The sequence below is a fragment of the Alligator mississippiensis genome, chromosome 6, assembly GCF_030867095.1.
Source record: "Alligator mississippiensis isolate rAllMis1 chromosome 6, rAllMis1, whole genome shotgun sequence".
NCBI classification, from domain to species: domain Eukaryota; kingdom Metazoa; phylum Chordata; order Crocodylia; family Alligatoridae; genus Alligator; species Alligator mississippiensis.
Window position 1 is genome coordinate 3,676,853 of NC_081829.1, and position 22,882 is coordinate 3,699,734.

At 44.1% G+C, this 22,882-nt stretch overlaps 3 protein-coding genes across 5 annotated transcripts; 1 reads left to right on the plus strand and 2 right to left on the minus strand.

Annotated features, from left to right (window-relative positions):
- Positions 1 to 1,790: 1,790 nt before the first annotated feature.
- TMEM50A (transmembrane protein 50A) lies at positions 1,791 to 8,413 on the minus strand. 2 transcript variants are annotated; one of them, XM_006276773.4, is made up of 7 exons: positions 8,307 to 8,413; positions 6,769 to 6,872; positions 5,584 to 5,696; positions 4,397 to 4,464; positions 3,527 to 3,619; positions 2,702 to 2,762; positions 1,791 to 2,405 (listed from the first exon to the last, which is right to left on the minus strand). In XM_006276773.4, exons 2-7 carry the CDS (start codon positions 6,859 to 6,861, stop codon positions 2,360 to 2,362), a joined length of 474 nt encoding a protein of 157 aa, XP_006276835.1. In that variant the 5' UTR covers positions 6,862 to 6,872; positions 8,307 to 8,413; the 3' UTR covers positions 1,791 to 2,359. The 2 variants fall into 2 exon arrangements, with proteins under 2 accessions (XP_006276835.1, XP_019354439.1); XM_019498894.2 differs by lacking the exon at positions 8,307 to 8,413 and adding an exon at positions 8,041 to 8,222.
- Positions 8,414 to 8,650: 237 nt separating this feature from the next.
- RSRP1 (arginine and serine rich protein 1) lies at positions 8,651 to 13,783 on the plus strand. Of its 2 annotated transcripts, XM_014605736.3 has the most exons (6): positions 8,659 to 8,757; positions 8,922 to 8,953; positions 10,240 to 10,869; positions 11,110 to 11,264; positions 12,578 to 12,661; positions 13,247 to 13,783. In XM_014605736.3, exons 1-6 carry the CDS (start codon positions 8,687 to 8,689, stop codon positions 13,427 to 13,429), a joined length of 1,155 nt encoding a protein of 384 aa, XP_014461222.2. In that variant the 5' UTR covers positions 8,659 to 8,686; the 3' UTR covers positions 13,430 to 13,783. The 2 variants fall into 2 exon arrangements, with proteins under 2 accessions (XP_014461224.1, XP_014461222.2); XM_014605738.3 differs by lacking the exon at positions 8,922 to 8,953 and having other exon boundaries at positions 8,651 to 8,757.
- A 318-nt stretch (positions 13,784 to 14,101) lies between these two features.
- SYF2 (SYF2 pre-mRNA splicing factor) lies at positions 14,102 to 20,090 on the minus strand. Its single transcript, XM_006276771.4, has 7 exons — positions 20,009 to 20,090; positions 19,496 to 19,606; positions 18,761 to 18,886; positions 18,257 to 18,374; positions 18,025 to 18,115; positions 17,261 to 17,356; positions 14,102 to 16,217 (listed from the first exon to the last, which is right to left on the minus strand). Exons 1-7 carry the CDS (start codon positions 20,036 to 20,038, stop codon positions 16,052 to 16,054), a joined length of 738 nt encoding a protein of 245 aa, XP_006276833.2. The 5' UTR covers positions 20,039 to 20,090; the 3' UTR covers positions 14,102 to 16,051.
- Positions 20,091 to 22,882: the final 2,792 nt, after the last annotated feature.

Below are 22,882 nucleotides of genomic sequence, written 5' to 3' on the forward strand. Positions count from 1 at the left end.
CCTGAGGAAGTAAGCCCTCTGCTTACAAAAGCTTATGCTATACATCTCTGATTTACTTAGTCTACAAGGTACAAATCCAGGTTTAGTCTCAAGTCAAACAGAAAACAAACTACCTCCCCCTCCTCAATAACATGCAAACCAGTGGAAATGTCTAAAAAGAAATAACATTACAGTTTGGCAAGACACTAGAGGCATTTGCCAGGTTAAAGATATAGACATAAAAATTTCCAAATATTTGGAAGATTGAGCTATGATGTGAAAGTTGTAAATCCACCAAAAGGTACAGAAAGCTTTCTAAATGTCTTTGAAAAGGAAAGGACTGGAAATCACTAGGTATTAAATGCAATGAAAAGTTTAACACACGCCAAGATTCACCAGAGTGTTCGAGAACTTTTCTCTGAAGTTGTGCAGGAAAAAAGAAAAGGAAGTATACAGGATGTGTTAGGAGCACAGCTAAAGCAGCTGTCATAAGGTAGTTGAAAGAACCTAGAAAAGATGCATCTTGTAGACTCAATCAGATAAATCTTGTTGACTAAATTATCCAAGTTTGCTGAGGACACTAAGATGTGGGGCGAGGTGGACACACTTGAAGGGAGAGGCTGCAAATAGATTTAGACAGACTACAAAAGTGGGCAGATGAGAATAGGGTGGGGTTCAACATAGACAAATGCAGGGTGCTGCACCTGGGGAGAAGAAATCCACAGCACACATACAGGCTGGGGAGTTCCCTTCTTGAAAGCACAGAGGCGGAAAGGGATCTCGGAGTCATTATCGACTCCAAGATGAACATGAGCCGCCAATACCAGACCGCAGCCAGCAAGGCCAGCCAGACCTTGTCATGCATCCAAAGGTGCATCTCAAGCCGGTCCAGAGAGGTGATCCTCCCCCTCTATGCGACTTTGGTCAGGCTGCAGTTGGAGTAGTGCGGTGCCCAGAACTGGACGCAGCTCAAGAGGGATGTGGCCAGCCTGGAGAGGGTTCAGAGGAGGGCCACCTGTTTGGTGAGAGGGCAGTAGGACAGGCCCTACGAGGAGAGACTGAGGGACCTGAACCTGTTCAGCCTCAGCAAGAGGAGGCTGAGGGGGGACCTGGTGGCTGCCTACAAGCTCATGAGGGGGGGATCAACAGCAAATAGGCAGAGCCCTTTTCTCCCCAGCACCACCTGGGGTGATGAGGAACAATGCTCATAAGCTGATGGAGAATAAGTTTAGGTTGGAGATCAGAAGGCAATATTTTCCAGTTAGGGTGGCCAGGATCTGGAGCCAACTTCCCAGGGAAGTGGTCCTCGCCCCTACCTTGGGCAAATTCAAGAGAGGTTGGATGATCACCTGTCCCGGGTCTTGTGAACCCAGCATTCATTCCTGCCTGTGGCAGGGGGTCAGGCCAGATGATCTGATCAGGTCCCTCCTGACCCTAGCTACTATGAAACTATGTTGACTTAAGAAATCCCACAGTACTTGGAGAAGGATAGTATGCCATTTAACAGAGGCTGTCAGCCAGGTAGGTATGGCAGAGCCTTGCTAATACCCATAACAATTTCAAAGAAACAAATTCAGAAACATTCCCTTTCCCCTCTGGAAGCTAAACTCAAGAATTAAACCATATAGGAGCACTGTTTGTAGAGCCAGGGTACCCAAGTCTTGTAAAAGGATTTTTTATTCCCTTGCAAACTAAAATGTAGCTTGTAACAAACTTCATGGACAAATTATCCATCATCTAGTATAAGAGCAAATATTCACATTAGCTAATTATATAAAAAGCCTGGTTGCTAAAATAAAGTTAATCTCCAATTTTTCCATGCAGCAATAACAAACCTTTATTTGACTATTACTTATGAAAGGTCATAATATTGCAGTCCAAATATTCATACAGAAACAAAACTGTATTTTGTGGAAAATAAAGTGCCACAGGCCAGAGAGTTCTGAAATTCACGAAATATTTATATAGTGTAATATTAGCTATACGAAATATTGTATCTTAATAAATATATTTAAAGGTTGTTTTAAAGCATTTTTAATTGCCATTTTGGACCTTAGAGAGTGTAGAACACTTGGTTAAACACAGCTATTATTCATCTACGACATTTATTTGTAACAAATAATATACCATAAAAAGTGACTTCCATTGCTACATTTTCCATCATCAACTTTACATTTCAGTGAAACACAGTCACACCATTTAAAGCCAACAGCAGAGTACAAATTTTTACCAGAATAAAAAAATTAGTGTCGTGATTCCACATTGTGCTCATTTTATCCTCAGACATAATCCAGGAGCAACAGCTTACAAAATGGTTTTACAAAAAGATCAGGAGCGTGCAGTGGAAAGAGAGAGAGGGCTGATGCACTTCCTCAGACAGTCACTGCCACAAATCTTCAGTGCGACCAAATTTAAAGACCAGTCCTCTGTTTAGAGAAAAAAACAACAAACCAAACCATGAGTATATGATGTTTTCACAAAGCATAAGGACTTTTGCTTCCAAAAAAGAGCAGTCAGATCCAAAGTCTTGATAGCTAACAGACTTCAGTATTCAGTGATTCTGAATATAAAGTCCTGATCCTGCAACAAGATGCAAACAGGCAGATCTCTAAACGCTGCCTAAACATACTTTATTACAAACTAGCTCTTTTTCTTCACAGCGATCACAATTATAACTAACTAGATTTAATTTAGAAGAATAAGAAAGAAAACACAGACTTACCCAAAAAAGATAAATGCGTTCTGGAAGAAGACGGCTATTCCTGGATAGACTACTGGTTTCTCTGGTAAAAGAAAACAAAAATAATTTTCCAATTTTTTATGAAAATATTCTTTTTATTGTCTGATATAATCTGTTATTTCATGAATGTTCCAGCATCAGGTTAACAAGGATTATTTGTCTGATACAGCAAATGTGTGATCAAAGAGCCTTTTTATTTTTGTTGTAAATAAAATAAGAGGAGTGACAAACAATAATATTCCAGGCTGTGGCAGCCAAGTAGAGGGAAAACAAACACTTGTTTTACAAACACCGCAGCTTACACTATACTTCCTGTAAGATATTTTCTATGTCCTTGTGAACTATTTATATCTTTAACAGACAGATGAACAGGGTTCTACATCTAAACCAGCTGAATAGATCATAGGGTTTTTGGCATTGTCACTGCACAGCAAAACTACCCATGTGAGACAATTACTGAATATGATCAGTGGCTCACAGATAACAATACTGATGAGTAATGTACTGTGGGCAACACCATACTTTGCTCTGTCAACACGAAGAAACATTTCCCCAGGGAAAGCAAAGTTTCTTGTGGCTGTAGCCAACACTGGAGGGTCCTATAGGCAATGTAAGGCAGAAAGACTAGAATACAAACTAGAACAGAAATTGGGATTAAGGGCCTTTTCCATTTACCCTGCTTAAAACATCATAAATACTAAAACAGATCTTCTGAGAGTCGATTCAGAGGGAAGTTCACATAAATTTATGCAATGCCCATGTAAAAATCAAAATAGGTTTGATATTAAAATCTGTATTGCATCTTACCTTTAACAACATAGCCTCCAAAAAGGATCCACATAGAAGCAATCAGAGATCCAAAGGCCATCATAAAACCAATAAACAGCCAGATGCGAGCGCCTTAAAAAGAATGTGCACATGTACTTTAACTTGAAATATGCTCGTTTCAATGTACTTTATTGTAGAAACACAGCCTTCTAGACTAGGACTGCCACTGTATGCAAAATACAAACACATCTAACACACATCCTAGATGTTGTAGGGAACTAGCAATAGCATCATCCTGTTACTGCTTTGAAACTCCAGAGCTGCAGCTGCTTACATGACAGCTGTGCTCCTTGTCACTGTGGAGAGTGGTGCCTAAGACTTGTGCAAGTCCTCTACAAGAGGTGACTTCCACCCATGATGCATACAGAGAACGTTAAGATAGCTGATAGCACCAACCAGCCAAAATGAAACAGATCTTATGTTGGACAAAAAAAGCAAGCTTGCACTACACACCAAGATAAGAATCAGTAAGTTATATGGTGACCATCTGGAAAACGTAGCAGCCAAAACTATGGGGGCCAAATTGATTGTTTCATACTAAATTGTTTTAGAGTGTCTCAGATGCCAGAAGAATGAAACCAAAAACTATTAACAATTATTGCGAAATGTGTAGGCGGTGGGCAAAACAAGGTGTGGAAATTAAAAGTGCTTGTTTGACAAAATCATGTAAAATGAATAAACTTTTGACATATATGAAAAAGAAATCAAGTTAATATCCTGTAAAAAGGCTTATTAGTGGCATATCAAGAATATACAATGCCACACTTGTTTTATTTACGAAACAAATCTACATCAAAGCACTGCATTATCCACATGCACAGTTCTAGTTATAATGTGATTTATTACTACCTGTTTGTCCAAGACAGCCTTCACTGTAACTGTCACCACGAACTTGACCATTTGATACTGCATTGATCCTACATAAAAGAAACAGAAGGGAATTGAACAATACAGTAAAAACAGAATTACTACTTTTTGTGATTTTCTTCTATTACTGTATATGCTAATAGTGAGAATTTATTATATTTTCTGCAAGCTTTGCTTTGCAAGAAGGTACAACTAACTCAAATTTGAAAAAAAAAATGCTTTTTCAAACAGTATCCTATTTAGAATGTTGAAATTAGTAAGAATATATATGGTAGGTATTAAGAGACTTGGCTTGTAATCCAATCACTTGCAATCAATATAAATAGAGTCTGTTGGTATTCATAGATTCATAGATATTTGGGTCAGAAGAGACTTCAGAGGATCATCGAGTCCAAACCCGTGCTCAGGCTGGGAAAGAGCAATGGGATTAGATGACCCCAGCCAGGTGCATGTCTAGCCTCCTCTTAAAGACCCCCAAGGTAGGGAGAGCACCGCTTTCTTTGGAAGCCCATTCCAGATTCTGGCAACCCTTACCATAAAGAAGTTCTTCTTGAAGTCTAACCTAAATCTGTTTTCCATCAGTTTGTGGCCTTTGTTCCTAGTTACTCCAAGGGGTGCACTGGTAAACAAGGCATCTCCTATTCCTTGCTGCCCCCCCCACCGATGAATTTGTAAACGGCCACAAGATCCTCTCTCAGCCTTCTCTTGCGAAGGTTGAAGAGATCGAGGTCCCTCAATCTCTCCTCGTAGGGCTTTGCCTGCAGTCCCCTAACCATATGAGTGGCCCTTCTTTGAACCCTCTCAAAGTTGTCCACATTCCTCTTGAAGCGCGGTGCCCAAAACTGGATGCAGTTCTCCAACTGCGGCCTAACCAATGCCACATAGAGGGGAAGCATCACCTCCCTGGACCTGTTCATAATGCACCTGCTAATGCACGATAGAGTGCTTGTTGATCACTTCATCACATTGACGACTCATGTTCATCTTGGAATCAACCATGACCGAGTGACTATGTCTTCTATGTGAGCTCCTAGTGACCCACCTTGCAGAAATAATGTCCATTTATGTTTGACAGGTCTATGAAAGTTTGCCTTAAAACCTGTATTTTTTACATTATTTGCACAATGCAAGTTTTATAAAGCATGTAGCTGATAAAGAATTGCACCTACATTAGGAATGCAATAGTGGCTATAACTCCACAAGCATGGTATGAATGGTTGAACTGTTCCATGTCAGGATACTTAACAGCTGCATCTATGATAATCCACCAGCCTGTAAAAAACTATTTAAAATAAAATGACTTAAAACGCAGACATGATTACACCCAACAGCATTACAAGATTGTTGCAGCAAAAGATACATTAGCTTATATGAAAAAAGTTATATGGCCAATTTAGTTTCCATTTAAGTCAATGAGAGTTTTGCTGGTTATTTAGTTGGGAACAAGATGAAACAAGAGCAGTTAGATATGCAGCATTAAATTGGTGGAAAATGAGAAAAGTGGAGCAGCCCATGCTTAAGATTTCCACAGAAACATCATTTAAGAAAGCCTTATAAAAGTGTGTTTTCCTTAAATATATTCACTAAGCTACATTTTTTAAATGTGTCTGTATAAATGTCCCTGGAACTACCCTGAAATGAGACCCTACCACAAGCCTGCTCAGTGGTGCAACAGAATATCATAATTATGAGTAAAGTAAATCAGATCAAGTTCTGACTGGGGGGCTTGAGGGGAGTGCTAACTGAACAACTTTTGGGACTCCCTAGACTTTTGATATTAAAAAAAAAAGAAATTATGTTTGGTAGTTGTCTGTCAAAACACAGATTGCCTTTCATGTGTAGATTAGGCCAAACTCTTTTCTCTCCAATTCTGACGAGGCTATATCATTATGGTAGCACCGCCCAAGCAAGTAACCGCAAGATAAGCTACAGCATTATCTTCAAGCACTTCAACTATTTCACGGTAACTATTTGCGCTTATTTTCATTCTGTGGTAAATGTAAAGTAGCCTAGTTATTTTCGTAAAACGCAGGTAAAAAAGCATGTGGATGGATACCTGCTGTGTAGCTGACCTGCCCTAAATTCACAGCCTAGCTTACCATGTGATAACTTGCTTGTATGCCCATTCTATTACCTGAATTCATACACTCTTATCTTAACTGAATTTATACTTCCAGGATAACTACTCTGAAAGCAGTAACACAAGATCCAGTACGAGCTGCCAGCATCCTGTATTCAGTGGGTGTTAGCATATTGCTCTTGTCTTAAACAGCACTTTTCACTTCAGTAGTGACTCAAGTACATGACAAAAGCTCGTGTAAAATAAAAAAGGGTATCTGGTTAGTTATACATACCAGCACACCAGCAGCAATGGATGCAATTGTATTTCGCTTTTCTCCCCAATCAACGCACTCTGAGCATCTCATGCTCTCAAGAAATCCAGACATTTTTCAGTTCTCTAACAAGTTAGATGAAAAAGCCATATTTACTTTCTTATATAAAGGATATCTTGTAACACTACCATGAGGTAACCACACTAAAACATGAAGATGTCAAAGTTTTTGGGGATAGTTAAAAAAAAATCTGGATGTCATCAGCACGCTGAAAATGCTGCAGGCTGCCCCCCCCACTAAACGTGACGTATACACGGAGCAGGGCAGACAGGGAGTTACATGCTAGTTAGTGGCGAGAACTGTCCTAAGCGGCCTTCTGGGGCCTCTCCGAGGGCTGTGAACGAGAACGCCAAATCCATGCCTAAATTTCAGAAGCAAAGGCAACAGGCTCTGCCTATCCGCTCCAGCTCTGTGCCCCTGGAAATGAGGGAGCGAAGGCACTCTGGGGTGCCCAGCACCACTGCGATTGAATACAGCGCAAGGGATGCTTCCCGGGCATCCTCACTAGGGCTGTGCGAAGCTTTGACCCCCGATTTGATTCAGTGGAGATTCAGCCCGATTCGGCGGCCGAATCACTGAATCCGAATCGAATCAGAGGACCCTTTAATCTCTCCGAATCGACCTGGAACCCTCCGAATCGATTCGGAAAGATTCGGAGATAGACACAGCTTTAAATATTTTTCTACGTACCTCTCGGAAGTCGGTGGCTCGTGAATGCCGCGATGCTGGGGCGCACGGAGCGTCCCACAGGAACGCCGGGGGGCGGGTGTCCCCAACGCACTCAGCAGCAGACCCGGAAGTGGACCAGAAGCACTTCCGGGTCCACCAGGAAGCATTCAGGGGGCCCTGCCCTTGGTTTGGTGACTGGCAATTCTGGGGGGGGGGGGGCACCTGGGGTCCCCCTGCGGCCGATCCTGGGCTGCTGGGGGGAGGGGGGTGTCCCCCCAGGAGCGCTCCCCGGTGAGCCCAGTAATACTTCTGGGTCCTCCAATGAGCACGTGGGGGGGCCCTCCAGGAGCCCCAGCGATCATGAGTCCTGCCGGTACCTCAAGGTACGTAGAAAAACCATTTAAAGCCACGTCTACCTCCGAATCGACACTGACTCTTCAGATTTGGATGCGTCCGAATCGAATTGGGGACGGTGATCCGAATCAACGAATCGCATCGCTGCCCCCGAATTCGGGCCGGATCCGAAATTGAACAGAGCTTGCTTCGCACGGCCCTAGTGCTCACCACTATGTTTCTGGGAATAAACCATCGCTGCAGAGACGGTGCCTGGGGTCGTCCCTCAGAGCCCGTCGCGGATGTCGGTGCAGGGGGTGGGGGGGGGAGACTGGGCCCACGGCCCCTGCCTCGGGCTGATTTGGGGGCCTGGCCCGTCGGGCCCAGACCCATGCCCCGGGTTCATTTGGGGGCTTGGCCCCGCCCGCACGATGCACGGGGGCTGCAGCCCGGCCCCGAGGCTGGCGGGGGCCCGGGGCCTGCTCCCCGCCGCTTACCGCCAGGCGGGGCCCACGCCGCCTCCCTCAGCACCCACTTCCGGCCACAGAGGCGGGGCAAACAACCCGGAAGCAGCGGCAAACTCGCGCATGCGCACTGCCGGATCGAAGTGGGGAGGGCTGTCATGACGACGGGGGAAACCGACTGCTTTGCGCATGCGCAGTTGCGGCGGAGGGGGCTGTTTTGTTGGGCCGGCGCGCATGCTCCGCTGTGGCAGAGGGGCGGGGGTAGCCGCGCGCTTGCGCACTTGCCTCGCGGTGACGTCAGAGGGGAGGGTGGAGGCTTCTGGAAGCTTCCAAGCGCGCTCAGTCGCGGCGGGAGGCTGGTTGCGTTTGCGCGTGTGTGTGGGGAGGGGGGCCGAGAGCGGGGCGCTGCCGACATGGGGGTGACCCACGGAGCGGGGGGGTCCCCGCAGGACCCGTGCGGGGGCGGCCTGCCCAACGGCGACCAGTGAGTCGCGCGCGCGCCCGCGGCTGCGGCGTGAGGGGGGCAGTGCCTCCATGTGGGGTGCTCTGCATCGCTAGGGGGCTGACCGGGGTGGGGGGCGGCGGTTTGTTCCCGCGAGGCGGGTAAGAAGCGCGGGAGCGCCGGCTCACCCGTGTGTCTCTCCTCAGGAGCGGGAGGGGGTGTGCTGCTGCCCCCAGCGGTAAGTGCCTGATGGTGAAAACCGCCTTGTTTTGGGTTCCCTTTGCTCCCCTCCCCCCCTTCTCTGCCCGCGCCGCGTCTCGACCCCGCTTGCATGGGGGTGGGGGGGCACAACACCAGACACACAGCGACCAGTAAAACTGCCCCGTCTCGTCCAGGCGGGCTCGGTCGCGCACGCGTGTGCGGCACAGAAACGTGCTTCTGTTGGGGCGGGCAGGTGTGTGTACGCAGGGAGCGGGCGAGACTCCCGCCTCGCGATGGGACAGCGGTAACCCTGCTTCGACGCTGCAGGCCTGGCGCGGACGAGCTGCGGCGCTGGCCGGTTCTTGCGTTGAGCCAGTGTGGACCGCAAATTCAGAGGATAAAACATGGCAGTTTTGTTTACTTGAGGGGGGAAAAACGCACCCCGGTGGTGGGGGGGGGCAGGAGAGGCCGCGCCGACTGGAGCAGGTGATTGCGGCTAAAATGGCTGCCGCCGGCAGCCATTTTAGTTATTAGCATACTATTTCTCAAATGTGTATGTAAATGCTGATGAAATGGGCTATGAGCTTCGCTAGCCCCTTCCATCCAGGAAGAGCGCACACCCACCGCTGAAACTTCCTTAGCTTGATGAAGGGTTTTTGAACTCGAAAGCTTGCTTAATAACTGTTCTCCAACTCTTTGGGTTGGTCTAATAAAAGATATCAAATTCACCCAAGGAACCGTGTCTGCCACTAGCCCCTTGATGAATTGTAGCCCCTGCCCAACGCCTGCTGCTGTGTTTGCAAGTGGCTTCTAAGCAAGAAAGTGGGCTGTGCTACCGCCGGACAGGAAACGACTTCACAGATTGCTTTTTCCATTTAAAATTCTGTATCTGGGTATGGGAAACTACAAAACACCCAACCCTGGATAAGTTGTTGAAATGAAGTTCTCTTGGCTGTCGTGCTTTGTTTGGAGGAGCGCATCTTGATATTGAAGGGATATTTAAACATTTAATTTGGCCATGGCTTGGTTTATTCTGTGAATGTGGCTGATTTTGCTTAAAGTTGTGTTGCTAACTAGTATTTATAAAGCAGCATAAAATCCTCATTTGATATACGACTTGAACTGCTTATTTAGAAACTTTAAATTCTTTTAAGTGAGGTTTTCCTCTTGTAAGGAAAGAAACTCATTAAACAGCTGTCAAGGTCACAGCATACAAGGGGGGGTGGAGTTGTGAAAAACTTGACCTGGGATGTTCATTCCTCTAGGAAGTTATGATTTATCCCCCGCCGCCAAATCTTACAAGAGCTTTTTGTTCCAAAACAGGAACCGAGACTGGGCATTCGAGTGGAACATCAGTCAAAGCAGAGACAGTTGCTAAAAGCACTGGCACTGAGAAGGTGAAGGCTAATAAGACAGATGAGATGACAGACTTCATGGATGATTTAACTCTAAGCTCTCCAGAGGGGAGAAATTCCCACTCCAGGTCCAAAAGAAGTCGTGACAGATCAACATCAAGATCATCGAGCAGATCATCTTCCAGTTCACAGTCCAGTTCAAGTTCTTCGTCTTCGGCTTCTTCAAGGAGTTGGAGCAGGTCTAGAACCAGATCAAGGTCAAGAGCTAGAAGAAATGGTTCCAGGAGGTACAGACGGTACTCCAGATCGTATTCCAGAAGCTGTTCGAGATCACGTAGCTATCGATGTAGGGGAAGGTGCTATCCTAGGCACTACAGAAGATACCGCCGTTCTCCTCCAAAGTACAGATCACGCAGTCGGTCGTGGTCTCGTGGAAGATCGTATTACAGAAGATCTTACTCTAGAAGCAGATCGCGATCAAGAGGCCGGCGTTACTATGGATTTGGGAGAACCGTATATCCTGAAGCTTACAGAAATTGGAGAAACAGGTCACGAACAAGATCCCGTAGTAGATCTCCTCTCCATTTAAGTGAGAAAGGTACAGTCTTCTGCAAATACCAGTATTTGTTTCTATTGTGTGGAAAGGGAATGACTGGAAGGTTATAGAGCTGCTGTGTATGTCTGAATGAGCACAGAAAGCTACGGGGATTTTGGGGGGGGAGGGGGGAGGTTGCTGGTTTTTGCATGTTAAACTTAACTTTGCATTCTAGCTTAGGTGCGTGTTTAGTTCTGTGTTGGTTGATGCACCAGGCTTACTGTATACTTCCCCCCCCCCCAGATAAGAGGGAACTCCTGGAAATAGCCAAGGCTAATGCTGCCAGAGTCCTGGGAACAAATAACATTGTGTTGCCAGCTAGTTTGAGACTCAACACTGCTTCCAAAGAGACAAACAGCGGAAACCTGAAAAGTGAAGATGCTGCAGAGTCTACTGAGGTAAGTATGACCTGGAGTGTTTCCTACTTCAAAGGTAAACTTCTTCCTTTCTCTTTTCCCAAAACTCCTTGGAGACAAGCCTGCATGATGAACTGTTTTAACTTTTTTTATTTTTTTTGTTCTTAAGTTGCTTTGAAATTATCTCTTAGCAATTTTTCCCCCCCAAAAATATTTCAAATTCATCAAAATACCCCAAACCCTTTGTAGACCTGCTGATGCTGGAAGAGTACCTTGGAGTCTTAGAGGTGGTTGGTCCCCATGAATACATACACTTTCCCACTAACGATAGGTTAGGAAGGCAGAAAGAACCTAGTTTGCTTGTGGGGGTTTTGTTGGGGTGGGGTTGTTTGTTTATTGTTGTTTTTCCTCCAGTAGGAAATGACTCACTAGCCTATATGTAATTGGCAAATACAGTTGAGCTGAATCTAAGGTTTAATCACAAAATCGATTTTAATAGGCTTTTGTAAAGGTTAATCTTACTGCCTGGTGACTGTCAGTCTTTTTCATATGCAACAAACTGTTCCCAGAAATCCAGTACCCAAACACACATTGCATTTTACATACTTTATTTCTGTCTTATAGAAATCATGAATATGGTCTGCAGACATTGATGAAGAAAATCTGGTGGTAATCAAGGGACTTGGGCTATAGCTGCTGTGATTTTTAGGGGAGGGAAAGAAAGTTAATTCATTTTTAACAAACAAATTTTAGTTTTGCAGTATGTATGTTAATGGCTATTATCTGATACGCTGTAGGGAGCAAACCTATAATATGTCGTGTAGCAGCATCTTAAACTTAGTATTTCTGAATTAAACTTAATGAGGGTTTCATGGACAACTAAACAAATGGTACAGGCAATCCCTGTCATAATGTATGCAATATATTCCAGATTGAGAGAGTACAGAAGAAGAGGCCTGCATCACTTGCAGATAAGTTTATTGTCCTTCCCCAAAGCTCTGCAGGGTTGATATACAGAACTTGTACACAACTTGCTATAACATTTCATTTCAATGTATGTGAAATCCATGCTTGCAATAAGATGGTTACAGTTTAAAACTTGAGCATGGAGGCTGCACATGTAAATTGACACAGTTGGACTTGTGAAAATACCTAGATGTTTCCAAGTTAACTTCAGCACCACTTTTTTTTTTTAATGTGCATCACCTTACTTTGTGGCTTTAGAGCTACTGCTGATATAAATAGTCAAGACCAGCTTGTATTAGAATATTCATGTTCTAGCCTTTCTTACTACGTTATCTAATTGGGAAGAAACCTGGCTCCCCTCCATATAAACTTTGCATACTCTTCTTTAGCCATCTGGAAGACTTACGGAAGACTTGCTTAGAAGTGGAACTGAGAGAGCTACTGCACAGAGAGGCATTTCTTTCAGCCCTAATGTAAGTACATGTACAAGATATTCAGTCTTGACTTCAGAAGACTGGGAGATTGGACACTTGTGCCAAATGTAACTTGGCTAAGCAAAAGGATAGATACAGGGTAGTGGTTCCACCCCTAATTTTAGTTTAGATTTGATTGACAAAATTTATGAAATGCAGATGCAACTGACAACTCACAAAATGGTGTGGCTTGTGCATTAATGTATCGGGGGGGGGGGGGGGGTTAAAAAAACAACACAAAAAAAAATTACTTGAACAGTTTACTTTTCTGCAAGTGAACCCAAGGTTACACATGCTAAGAATTGATACCCTCAGTGTTTTGGTAGTGTTGTAGCCATGGTGGTCCAGGAAATGAAACAGGAATTTTTGTAGGTGGTGATCCGTTGGCCCAGCTGCACAATTTTGATCATTTAGATTTAGACATCAGACAAAAAGTCTTGCCTTTGGCATGCTGAGAGGGGCTTCCACGGACTATATAATTAATTCTTAAGCACCCTCCATTGTAGACAAATGTCTTTGACTATAGCTGTCTGTATGATGATTGGAAGAAAATACATTCTAAATAGGAGCTTTATTTCTTACCAGAACACAATGGCGAAGCCGGTAGCTCAGAAACCTGCAAGTCTCTCTGTTAAAGAGATAACAATTTCCCCAGGAAGAGAAGATGACAGAAAAGGAAATCCTTATGGGCAATGGGTTCCTATCAAGAAAGAAGAAAACTCATTTTTAAACTTCTCTCCTAAAAGTGCACCCTTTCGAGCACACTAATACTGCTTCTCTTGCTTTTCTATGTAGAGTTGTGATACTTAAGCATTCCAGTAGTGAAGTCTGAACTCCTCCTACCAGGCTGAAGATCTTTGTTTTAATACTGAGTATTTACTGAGAGGTTTTTAATTTTGGAATATTAGGTTTGTCTTTCAGATAGAAGACTGAGCACAGTGGTCCAGAAATTACAGGTGGGAATCTTTGTATATTTTGTAAAAAGCTTTTTGCAACACTGTAATGGATTAGAAATTACAGGTGGGTAATCTTTTCTCATGTTAGTTTAGCAGTCCGTGTTCTGAATACTTGTATTGTGTATCTGTTTACTTGGAATAAATAAAGCTTTAGTTTTTGAACTTGTCTCGTTGTGTCGTGTCCTGGGCCTATGTGCGTGCATTAAGGTCACTTGTACTGATTCAACAAGACTTCTTTCCTGCTGAAATCCTGCAGGTATAAATTGCTTGTCAGTTATTGCCTAATCTAAAGCAGAATCAGAAGTGAAGTTGTTGATCTCTGCTACCAATGAAGCATCAATATCTTCAGCCCTCACATGGTGGAAGTCCTTGAAAAGTTTGAAAATGTCAGATGCCTACCCTTGAGTAACTTGAGTTTCTAGGCTTCTTGACTATTCCTCTGCTAATTGATTTCACAATTTGGAACATACTCTTCTGTCCACAATGAAATGTAAAGACTATTTAATTCCAGAGGATGTATTCCTTGTAAAAACAGTAATGACATACATAGTTGCATAAGGAAGCATTTCTTATCTATTTTAGATTAACTTACATGGTTCCACTGCACATGTTTCTTTAATGCTCAATGCCCCAAGTGTAAAAAATCAGTTTATTAAATTATTTGCTTCAGTACACTCCAGGCTTCCACTGTTTGATTTTGGTATATAGTAAAATAACAAAGCTACTTCAATACAGCATAATGTTACTGTGATGAAGGGTGGGGGAAGGCAGGGATAGGGGGAAACAATCCTAAGAACTTCAATGAAGTATTCTAGTGAGGGAGCCAGGCTTCATGTTTCTTTAAAGCTGCTCTCTCAAAGGTTAGGGGAAGCTTGCCCAAAGAAGGTTTGTTTGCTTTAATGACTAACACTGCAGAATAGGTGAGGTTCTTGATTTTTGTGTCTAGCTCTTGCGTCATGGAAGCTGGAGGTAAGCAGGTCCCTGCTGAAGGGAGAATCCTGTTAATTTCTGCATCCACAATACAGTGTGCTGTTCTCTTCTGTACTGCGCATGGAAAATAATCAAAAAAACTAGGTCTGGTTGTCAACTTTTATTTTTTTGTACCAGTTCGTTTTGCAGCCCTCTCATGTTCCTGTGCTCCACTTCTGGGTCATGAGCCCCCAGGTTGAGCAATGCTGATATAGATGAACACGATGGTCAGTCCACTACCTACTGTGACCAGACCGATTGACATATGCATCTATCCCATTCAGAAACCTGGTAGTGCCTCTAGGGCTAGTTCTTGCATGCGTACAGAACTGACTGAAGACAGTCTGTGCTGTGATTATATCACCAGGCTGGCACCCTTTATTAAAAACTTGTTCCTGTCACAATCCTTGTTTTTAAAAGACAATGTATCTAACTTCAGTAAATTGGGGTTCTAGTGATACTGTGATGGTCCAAGAAATAAATGAGAAAAACAGACGGGTAACCTTGCATCCCACAGCAAGAACCACCCACAAAAGTCTGCTGTATTGCTTTTATGATTCAGGCACAGTTGCTTTTTCACAAGCTGCTTGGCTTCTTCCATCCCCTCCCTTCCCTGTTTGTGGTTAGGTTAATAAGGTATGAAGCAGGTGGGAGGGGGGTAGGAATCAGCCTTGTTTCTCCCAACATGTTTGTCTAGAAAGCTACATGTTAACTACAAGCTCTTCTGGCTTTAAAGTCAGGAATCTCGAATTCCAGTATCTTACATTACCAGGTGTATAGAAAATGTTAGCTGGATGGGGGTTGGAAGGTAAGTATGCTCCACAGCACAGGGCTGATGCAGTCCAGTTAAGCAAGATGGAGAAGGTGTAACTTAGCAAAACAAAGCTGATAAAAGAGCAGCAATTCACTTCTGTTACCATAAATTCAGAACTGTTTAGCTCTTCCACAAAATGACAGTTATATGCCCTACAAAGACTGATGTTTTTAAGTGATACATCAGTAAAGGAAATGAGTATGTCACTAAGAATACCAAAGTCAGCTATACTGTATTATTTTAGCAACATCTAATTGTGCTAAACTTAAGGGATCCTTCACATTTACTAATACAGAGGGTGCTCTCTTTTATCAATAATCCAGATTAAGCTTAGTTTTTTCTTAAAATGCCACAGTAGCTTCAAAATCTAAACAATATGAAGTAAGTTTGTTAACTTAGTAAAACTCAAAACTTAGTTACCTTAGGAATGGCAAGCTATGAAAAGTTAAGTTTTTCTGTCCTTCAAGCGCTTGTATTTTAGACAATAAACTTGCGATAGACTTTAATATTAACAAATGACAATGTTACTATTAAGAGTCTACAGTTATTCTATTGGCATTTTATCATACAGTTTAGCCATCTCAGTATAAGCCCAGCAGGCTGTGCAGAATGACCTAGTCACAGAAACACAAAGTATGTTGATCTGACAGTTCAGACAGCTGTTCCTCTCTCCAGGTTCTGTTTAATCTCTGCTGTGTATTTCCCATAGAACCTTTCTGCCTTCTTGTTGAACTTGGCATTTCTCTCATTAATGTAGTCAATATCTGCATCATCATTATAGGAACGTCGCCGACTGTATTTTTCACGTTTTACAATTCTGTAAGACAAAAATCAGTGCTGTAAGACCACTGCATAAAGAAATAATATTAAGTAGAAGAGATTAACAGGAGCAATGCCCCATCAATACTAAAATTAAGAGGAAGCTGCAACATATACGATATGCATCTCCTCAGGGTAGCTACAAGAAGAAACTGATTTCTTGGTTTTCGCCTATGGGAAACAGGTTAAAAACAGCAGGGCTGCATATTTTTTACTCCTGTAACCACAACTCCTCTTTTTGGAGTCCAGCTCTACAGGATGCTACCTTTTTCTGTACAGCATTCAAAAATCTCAGAGCAAATCCCCAAGTATCCTATCCTTCAACTTTTATATCCACAAAGTTGTGCATGCACACAATCAAATCAGAAGAAATTAAAAAAGCCTAAACTGCACTATTTAAAAAGGAATGGAAGAGGTGTCAGCTTTTGTGAATCTTGAATCCACACCAATGGACAACAGAACTTTGATCACAGTCAAGCAATATGGCATGTTCTATTTTGGATTATTTATTCACATGAGTACAAAAAGTTGTTATAACATTTGTATAAACAGGTAGTTGTGCTGCTCTTCTCTGCTGGGCGTGGTGAGAGGGAGATTTCAGAGAAGAGACTATTGCTTTGGTTCTTGTCTAGCAACTGCACCGTCCATCATAACTTTTTTTGCTCAACTATTCCTCACGTTTGCTTGCACAAATAGCACTATATTTCAACATCTTTTGTATTCTCATACAAAACATGATTGTGGGACAAAGGCAAGACCACCAAGACTTCCCACTATTGACATTTTCAAAAACATGTTTGAGGAGTTTTGTTTCAAAATACTCTGATGCACACCACAGGAAAATCAAGCTTAAAAAGACACACAGGCATCCATTCTGCACCGATGCATCTTTCTAATCGCTTATGAATTATTAGGTGTGGTCCCTTAGGTAGACTTCGACAGACACCACACTTTTTATGCACTATGACAAACAAAAAGCATCGTGTGTTTTATGAAGGCACCCATTTTGAGATAATTAAGACCATCTTATTTGTTACTTACTGTTTTTCAAGATCAGCAACCATCCTATCAACCCCTTCATTAGATGGCACATGAGTTCCATGAAGAAGACTGTTTGATGTTGGATAGAATTCTTCCCTGCCGAGTGACGGAGAAGTTAGCAATACTTGACAATAAATAATAAGACGAGACATTTCATTACTGAAAAACATCCAACAGTGGACTAACTGTGAGAGTGCAGGAATCCAAACAGAACATCAGATAGATCAATATATTAAAAAAGAGTCTTAAGGAATGAAGAAGTGATATTCAGAGCAACAAGCACTGCCTTCATTCATTTTGTATATTGTTCCAATAATCAATCTAGAATTTTAGCTGTGGACCTAAAACTTAAAGTATTTTTTAAACCACTATAAAATCCAGAAAGTTATTCACTTCAGGAGACTAAATAATGATTTAGTGATACATTTCACAATCTAATTGAGCAATACTGCATCAAACTTTAGTAACTGTGATACTTGAGTAGGCAAATAAATTCAAACACCATTTCTTTAACAATGTCTCAAAATGGAATGAGAATAGTGACAGTTCTACAGTAGCACCCAGGAGATGACTGTCCTCAGACTATGACAGAAATTCATTTGTACTGCACTATACATAAGAATAAAAGAGATTAAATGCATTTGGAATTATATGAATCAAAGAAAGATTTTAACCATTACATACAGTAGTTTGCCAAAAGTCATTATTTCAGGTAATTATACTTTAAAAAATAATTAGTATGAGGCTGTCAAAGTTAAACTCACGTATCTTTCTTTTGCTTTTCATATTGTTCCATGTCAGGTTTAATCTGCTTGGTTAACCTCTGATATTGGCGCAATTGGGCAGCTGCATAATCTTTAAAATAAAAGAGATTGCAATGAACACAGATGCTTTATCATGTGGTACAAGTTTCAGTTGAAGCGTATGAACTAATTTTAAATAACTGTTTCCCCACACCCTAGTGAGAGAGGAGGGAAAAGTGACTAAAATCCTTACCTGAAAACCCTAGATCTGGATTTTTTCTTTTCTTTTTTCTTTCCCATCTTTCAGCATCCTCAGCACTGATTTCCAACAATTTCACTTGCTCATAGTCTTCTCCTTTTGCAGCACATTCCTAACATAACACAAGCCACTCTTTAAAGTTCAACACAACAAAAGGGCAGACAAGGAATAAGCTTAGTAGATAAGGCAGATTTTAGTAGTTTTATATACATTGTTTGGTATTTCAGATAGGAGTTTTTCGTGAGCTTGTCAATTTAATGCGTGCATGTGTATTTCGGGGTGCAAACACATATCAGAAGTGCTCTGGATCTAGATCCTCCTGTTAGGACAGTTAAATTCTGGATAAGACTTACACGCGCGCGCGCGCACACACAATGAAATGCACTGAGAGCAGTTACATTACAGTCGCACTAATTGCTGAACACAAGGTTAAATCATGACAGGACAGAGCCCTCAAGAAAGAAAACTTATGGTTTCAACATTTGCATTTGTTTATACCTTTTTCTTTTCCTCCACCTTCAGTTCCCATTCCAATCGAGCCTTTTTTGCTTCCCAGTTTGGTGGCAACTTAAGTCTCTTGTCTTCTTCTACAACTTCCTGGTGATTTAGCTTGCGAGCTTCATTCTGGGGGAAAAAACAACCAGTGTCTCAACTCAAGGGAAATGATAATACAAGATTACAAAAGTAAGGAAGGACAAGAGACGATTTCATCCTTTGCAAGGGCAGGTCATGTCACCCATTGAGGAACCCATCAATCAAATACTATACTTAATTCAGCCTTTTAGTTAATCATTTAAATATCTACCATTTCTATTCTCTCCAGAGGAATCTGAAGGTCTCCCCCACCCCCAAATTTAGAAAAGCAAAAACTGACGGTCAGTGTTTCACTCCTTTCGAGAGGAACAGCTGGAGTATTTGTTAAAAGCATCTGACGACCTACTGAGGTCCCTTCTCACCCAAACATCTATGAAATCCACTGTGATGAAGGAAGAATTTAGTCTGGCCCCAAGAAATCCTCCCATGCTAGTCCTCTCACCTGACTGTCAGATCTGCTCGTGGAATTATGTTACAGTGATCAAGATGTCCTCTCCCCCTGGTTTTAGGTCAGACCTTTAAGGACAGGCTATGTGTCTTTTGCTCTGAAGGTCCCCTCAGGGACTGTCTCCAGGCAGAAGCCCCTGTTTTAAGTCCATAAACACAGCGGAGGAGCCCGTGCTACTCGGCAGATCTTACCCTCTTCATATGGAGCTCCCGGAACTTCCTCAGCCTCGCCTCCCTCTTCTGGGCCGCCAGCTCCTCCTCCGCCGTGGGGACCGGCTCCTCGTCCGAGCTGCCAGAGGAGACCTGGAACATCGCACGGGCCCTCCACAAGTCAACCCCCGGCCTGAGGCAGGATCAGCCCTCTCCAAACCATCCCACCCAGCTTCTAAACTCTCCACAAGACGACCGTCAACCCTCGCGCAAGACACATCCCACCCCAACCTGGCGCCGGGAAAGCCGGGCAGCCGCAGGAGCCAACATCCTGCTGCTACGGAAATTAGCGTGTGCTCAAGAGACCCCCTCCCCCAAATGCCGCGCTGCCACTATTCCGTGCTGGCAGACACATCGCCACCCCAGCCTCCGGGGCAGATTTAAGCCACCAAAACATAGAGCAGAAGGGCGGGGGAGGCAACCAGCCGAGCCCCAAAACCCGGGACAGCCCCAGAGCAGCGCACGGACACGGCCCCCGCTCCCGTGGAGCCTCACCCCAGCGCACGGCTCCGCTAACGCCGCCATGTTCGACACAAACACAGCCACTTCCGGCTTCCTCCCGCACGCCGGAAGTGACAGTCGCGCGGGCACGCCCCGGAAGGGCGGTGTTGTTCTCTTCTCCTCAGCGCCCCCTGCGTGTGGGAGGAGCGTCTGCACCCGCGCCTGAGGAGAGGGGGAGGGGGAGGGAAAGATGGCGGGTGAAGGGGGAGGGGGAGAAGATGGAGGATGAAGAGGCAGGTGTGGGAAAGGAGAAGGGGAGCAGCACAGCAGGTGGACTAGCATTCAAGGGAAGGCGCCTGAGGAGAGCCCAGTGCCCTCCTCCACATGCTGTCGCCTCAGGGGTCTCCCAGACGCGGCCCCCACCCCTGTCCTGCGCTGCTGCCCCCAAATGGGCCACGCTGCAACCGGGGCCCGGCTGCGGGGGCCCTTGCTCCAACCCTGCTAGTAGAGACGACATAACCGACGTGGCCCGTGGCTCTTGAAACGCATCGTCTTGTGGCCAGGGTCGCGTTGCCGGAACTGCGGCGGACGCTTCAGCAGTGTCGGAGCGATGTTGCTGGGACTCCACCACCAGGCAGGACCTGCTCCTCATCGGGCTTTCACCAGGACGGATAAAGCCACCGGGGCGACCTGATGAAAGATTGTTGCTAAAATCACCCCTTGTTCTACACTGAACCATCAGCGCGGTCGTTTTCCGCCGGCGCTGGGGATTCTTCCGTCTTTACGGCTGTCAGCCTGGTTCTCGGAAGAGAGTTGACGTCCGATAGCTTTTAGGGCTGTCAGGGAACCCCGTCAGCCAGGTTTCCACGGGCAGCCGTCTACCAGGTATCGACTCGTCGTAGTTCTGGAAACTTGTCTGCCGGGGCCCGTTGAGCAGAACGGATTCCTAAGGGGTCTCTTGTACATTTAGAGAGACAGAATCAAGAGTCAGTACTTAGGAAATGCTGCATTTATTTAGCTTAATGAACATGCAGATGCAACTGAAGTAATGGAAATCTTCAGTCGTTCCAGTTTTCCAGCTTAATGGATCCCAGTCATTAGCGAGCAGAGGATCAAGTCATTAGCAAGGAGCAAAGCAAGATCCTTTTATAAGGATGAACTTTAACACTTCTGAGCAGTATTTGCTGAATGTCTCAGACGGCCCTATCCTCCTTGTACTTGTGGATGAGGTAGTGCGGGCTCACCTTGCCCTGCCTCACCCCAGCTATGAAGACATCACCTCTAAAGGCAAAAGAGCTGTACAGTCAGCGCACAGTCCTCTTTACTGAGAATGCTAAAGACACCAATTAGTGCTCATAATGAGGGTATAATTAGCCACCTGAACAGGATTTGAACCTGCAGCCGTAAGGTGAAAGATCTTGTAGCCCATTACGAACACCACCTAGACCGTCTGAGCCTGAGGCATGCAGTACTTGAAAATATTTTACGTGGTCTAACCTGACATTTAAACATCCATAACAACTGTAGGGTCACATCACCAAGTGGTAGCTGCATCAGTTTACATCATATAATCTTCTGACTCACAACTGCAAAACACTTCGCTTGTGATGAGTAATCAGTAACCTAGAGAACTGTGTGTACTGTGCAGAGTCACAGAAAAAGATAAAAACAACGAGCAGAAAGTAAGAAAGAGAAATTGGAAATCTAGATACTAGGGTGATGGGCATTGTTAAGGAAACTTTGATAAATGACCCATGTTACAAAACATTCTAGTATTCATAGTAATGGTTCCAAATTGCTTTCATTACTGTAATACTTACAGGGCGCATCTACACAAGACATTTATTGCAGAGCTGGCTAATTAGCTCTCAGTAAACATCTCAGTGTCTACACATCCACCCCTATTAGGGCACAGGAAACTGATAAACTCCGTAGCAGGGTAGTACTTGTAAATACAAGTACTGTTCTGCTGCAGAGGCTTTTTCACGCACAGCAGCACATGTATAGGCACTGACTTGGCTAGCTAGAGCACAGGGTGCTTCAGTACGGGGGCTACCTGCTGGCCACCCCACACTGGAGCACCCTCATGCCCCAGCCAGCCCCTCCACGGCACATTGAGCCCAGCTGGGGCAGCCCTGGGCTGGGAGGCTGACCCCTGGGGCCACCTGGAAGCCAGGGCCACTTGGATAGGACTCCATGTGCTGTAAATGAATAAACTCCAGAGCTGATTCCTCCAGAGTTTTTGCTTCCTCCCAGGCACACATTCAAATGGTGTGCCTAGGAGCAAAAACTCTGGAGCAATCAGCTCTGGAGGTTATTGTTCACTAATTGCATGTACAGATGTGCCCACAGAGGCACTACATGCTACTGTGAACTGTATTGCTTGCTTCAGTCCATAGAACAGCATCATTTTTAGAATGTGGGGAGGGGGTTTATTTACAGAAATACAGTGGAAAGACCCAGTGAAGCAACAGGAAGATAAAGTTGAGGTCTTCTTGAGAGCAAAGAAAGTTCCTTTACTTTCTTGCTGGTTTCAATGACATTTCTAATGTTTAAGAATTGTTTTGGGCCCCTCTAGTGGAAGTTAGAGGGAAGAGGTGTTTTTTGGGATCATGACAAGGAGAAGTGATAAAAACTCATTACATCCTTTAATACTCCATCATTCTGGAAATGTTTGGCTAATCTTCAACGAATGGCAGTGTTTTAACTTTTAACATAAAGCCCCTGGAGATTGCTGGCCAGGCAAAGGTTCTGCTTCATCTATAGGAAGAAAGTCCACGGTTCTGACTCTCATCCACCCCCAAAGCAGTGTGTACAAAAAAACTGTTCAAAACTGCTCCCCCAAATACCTTTGCCTTTCCAAGAAAGAGCAGTTGCCCAGCAGAAACCATCTCCAGGGCATGCTTTGCAGTTAATCACATATGGGCT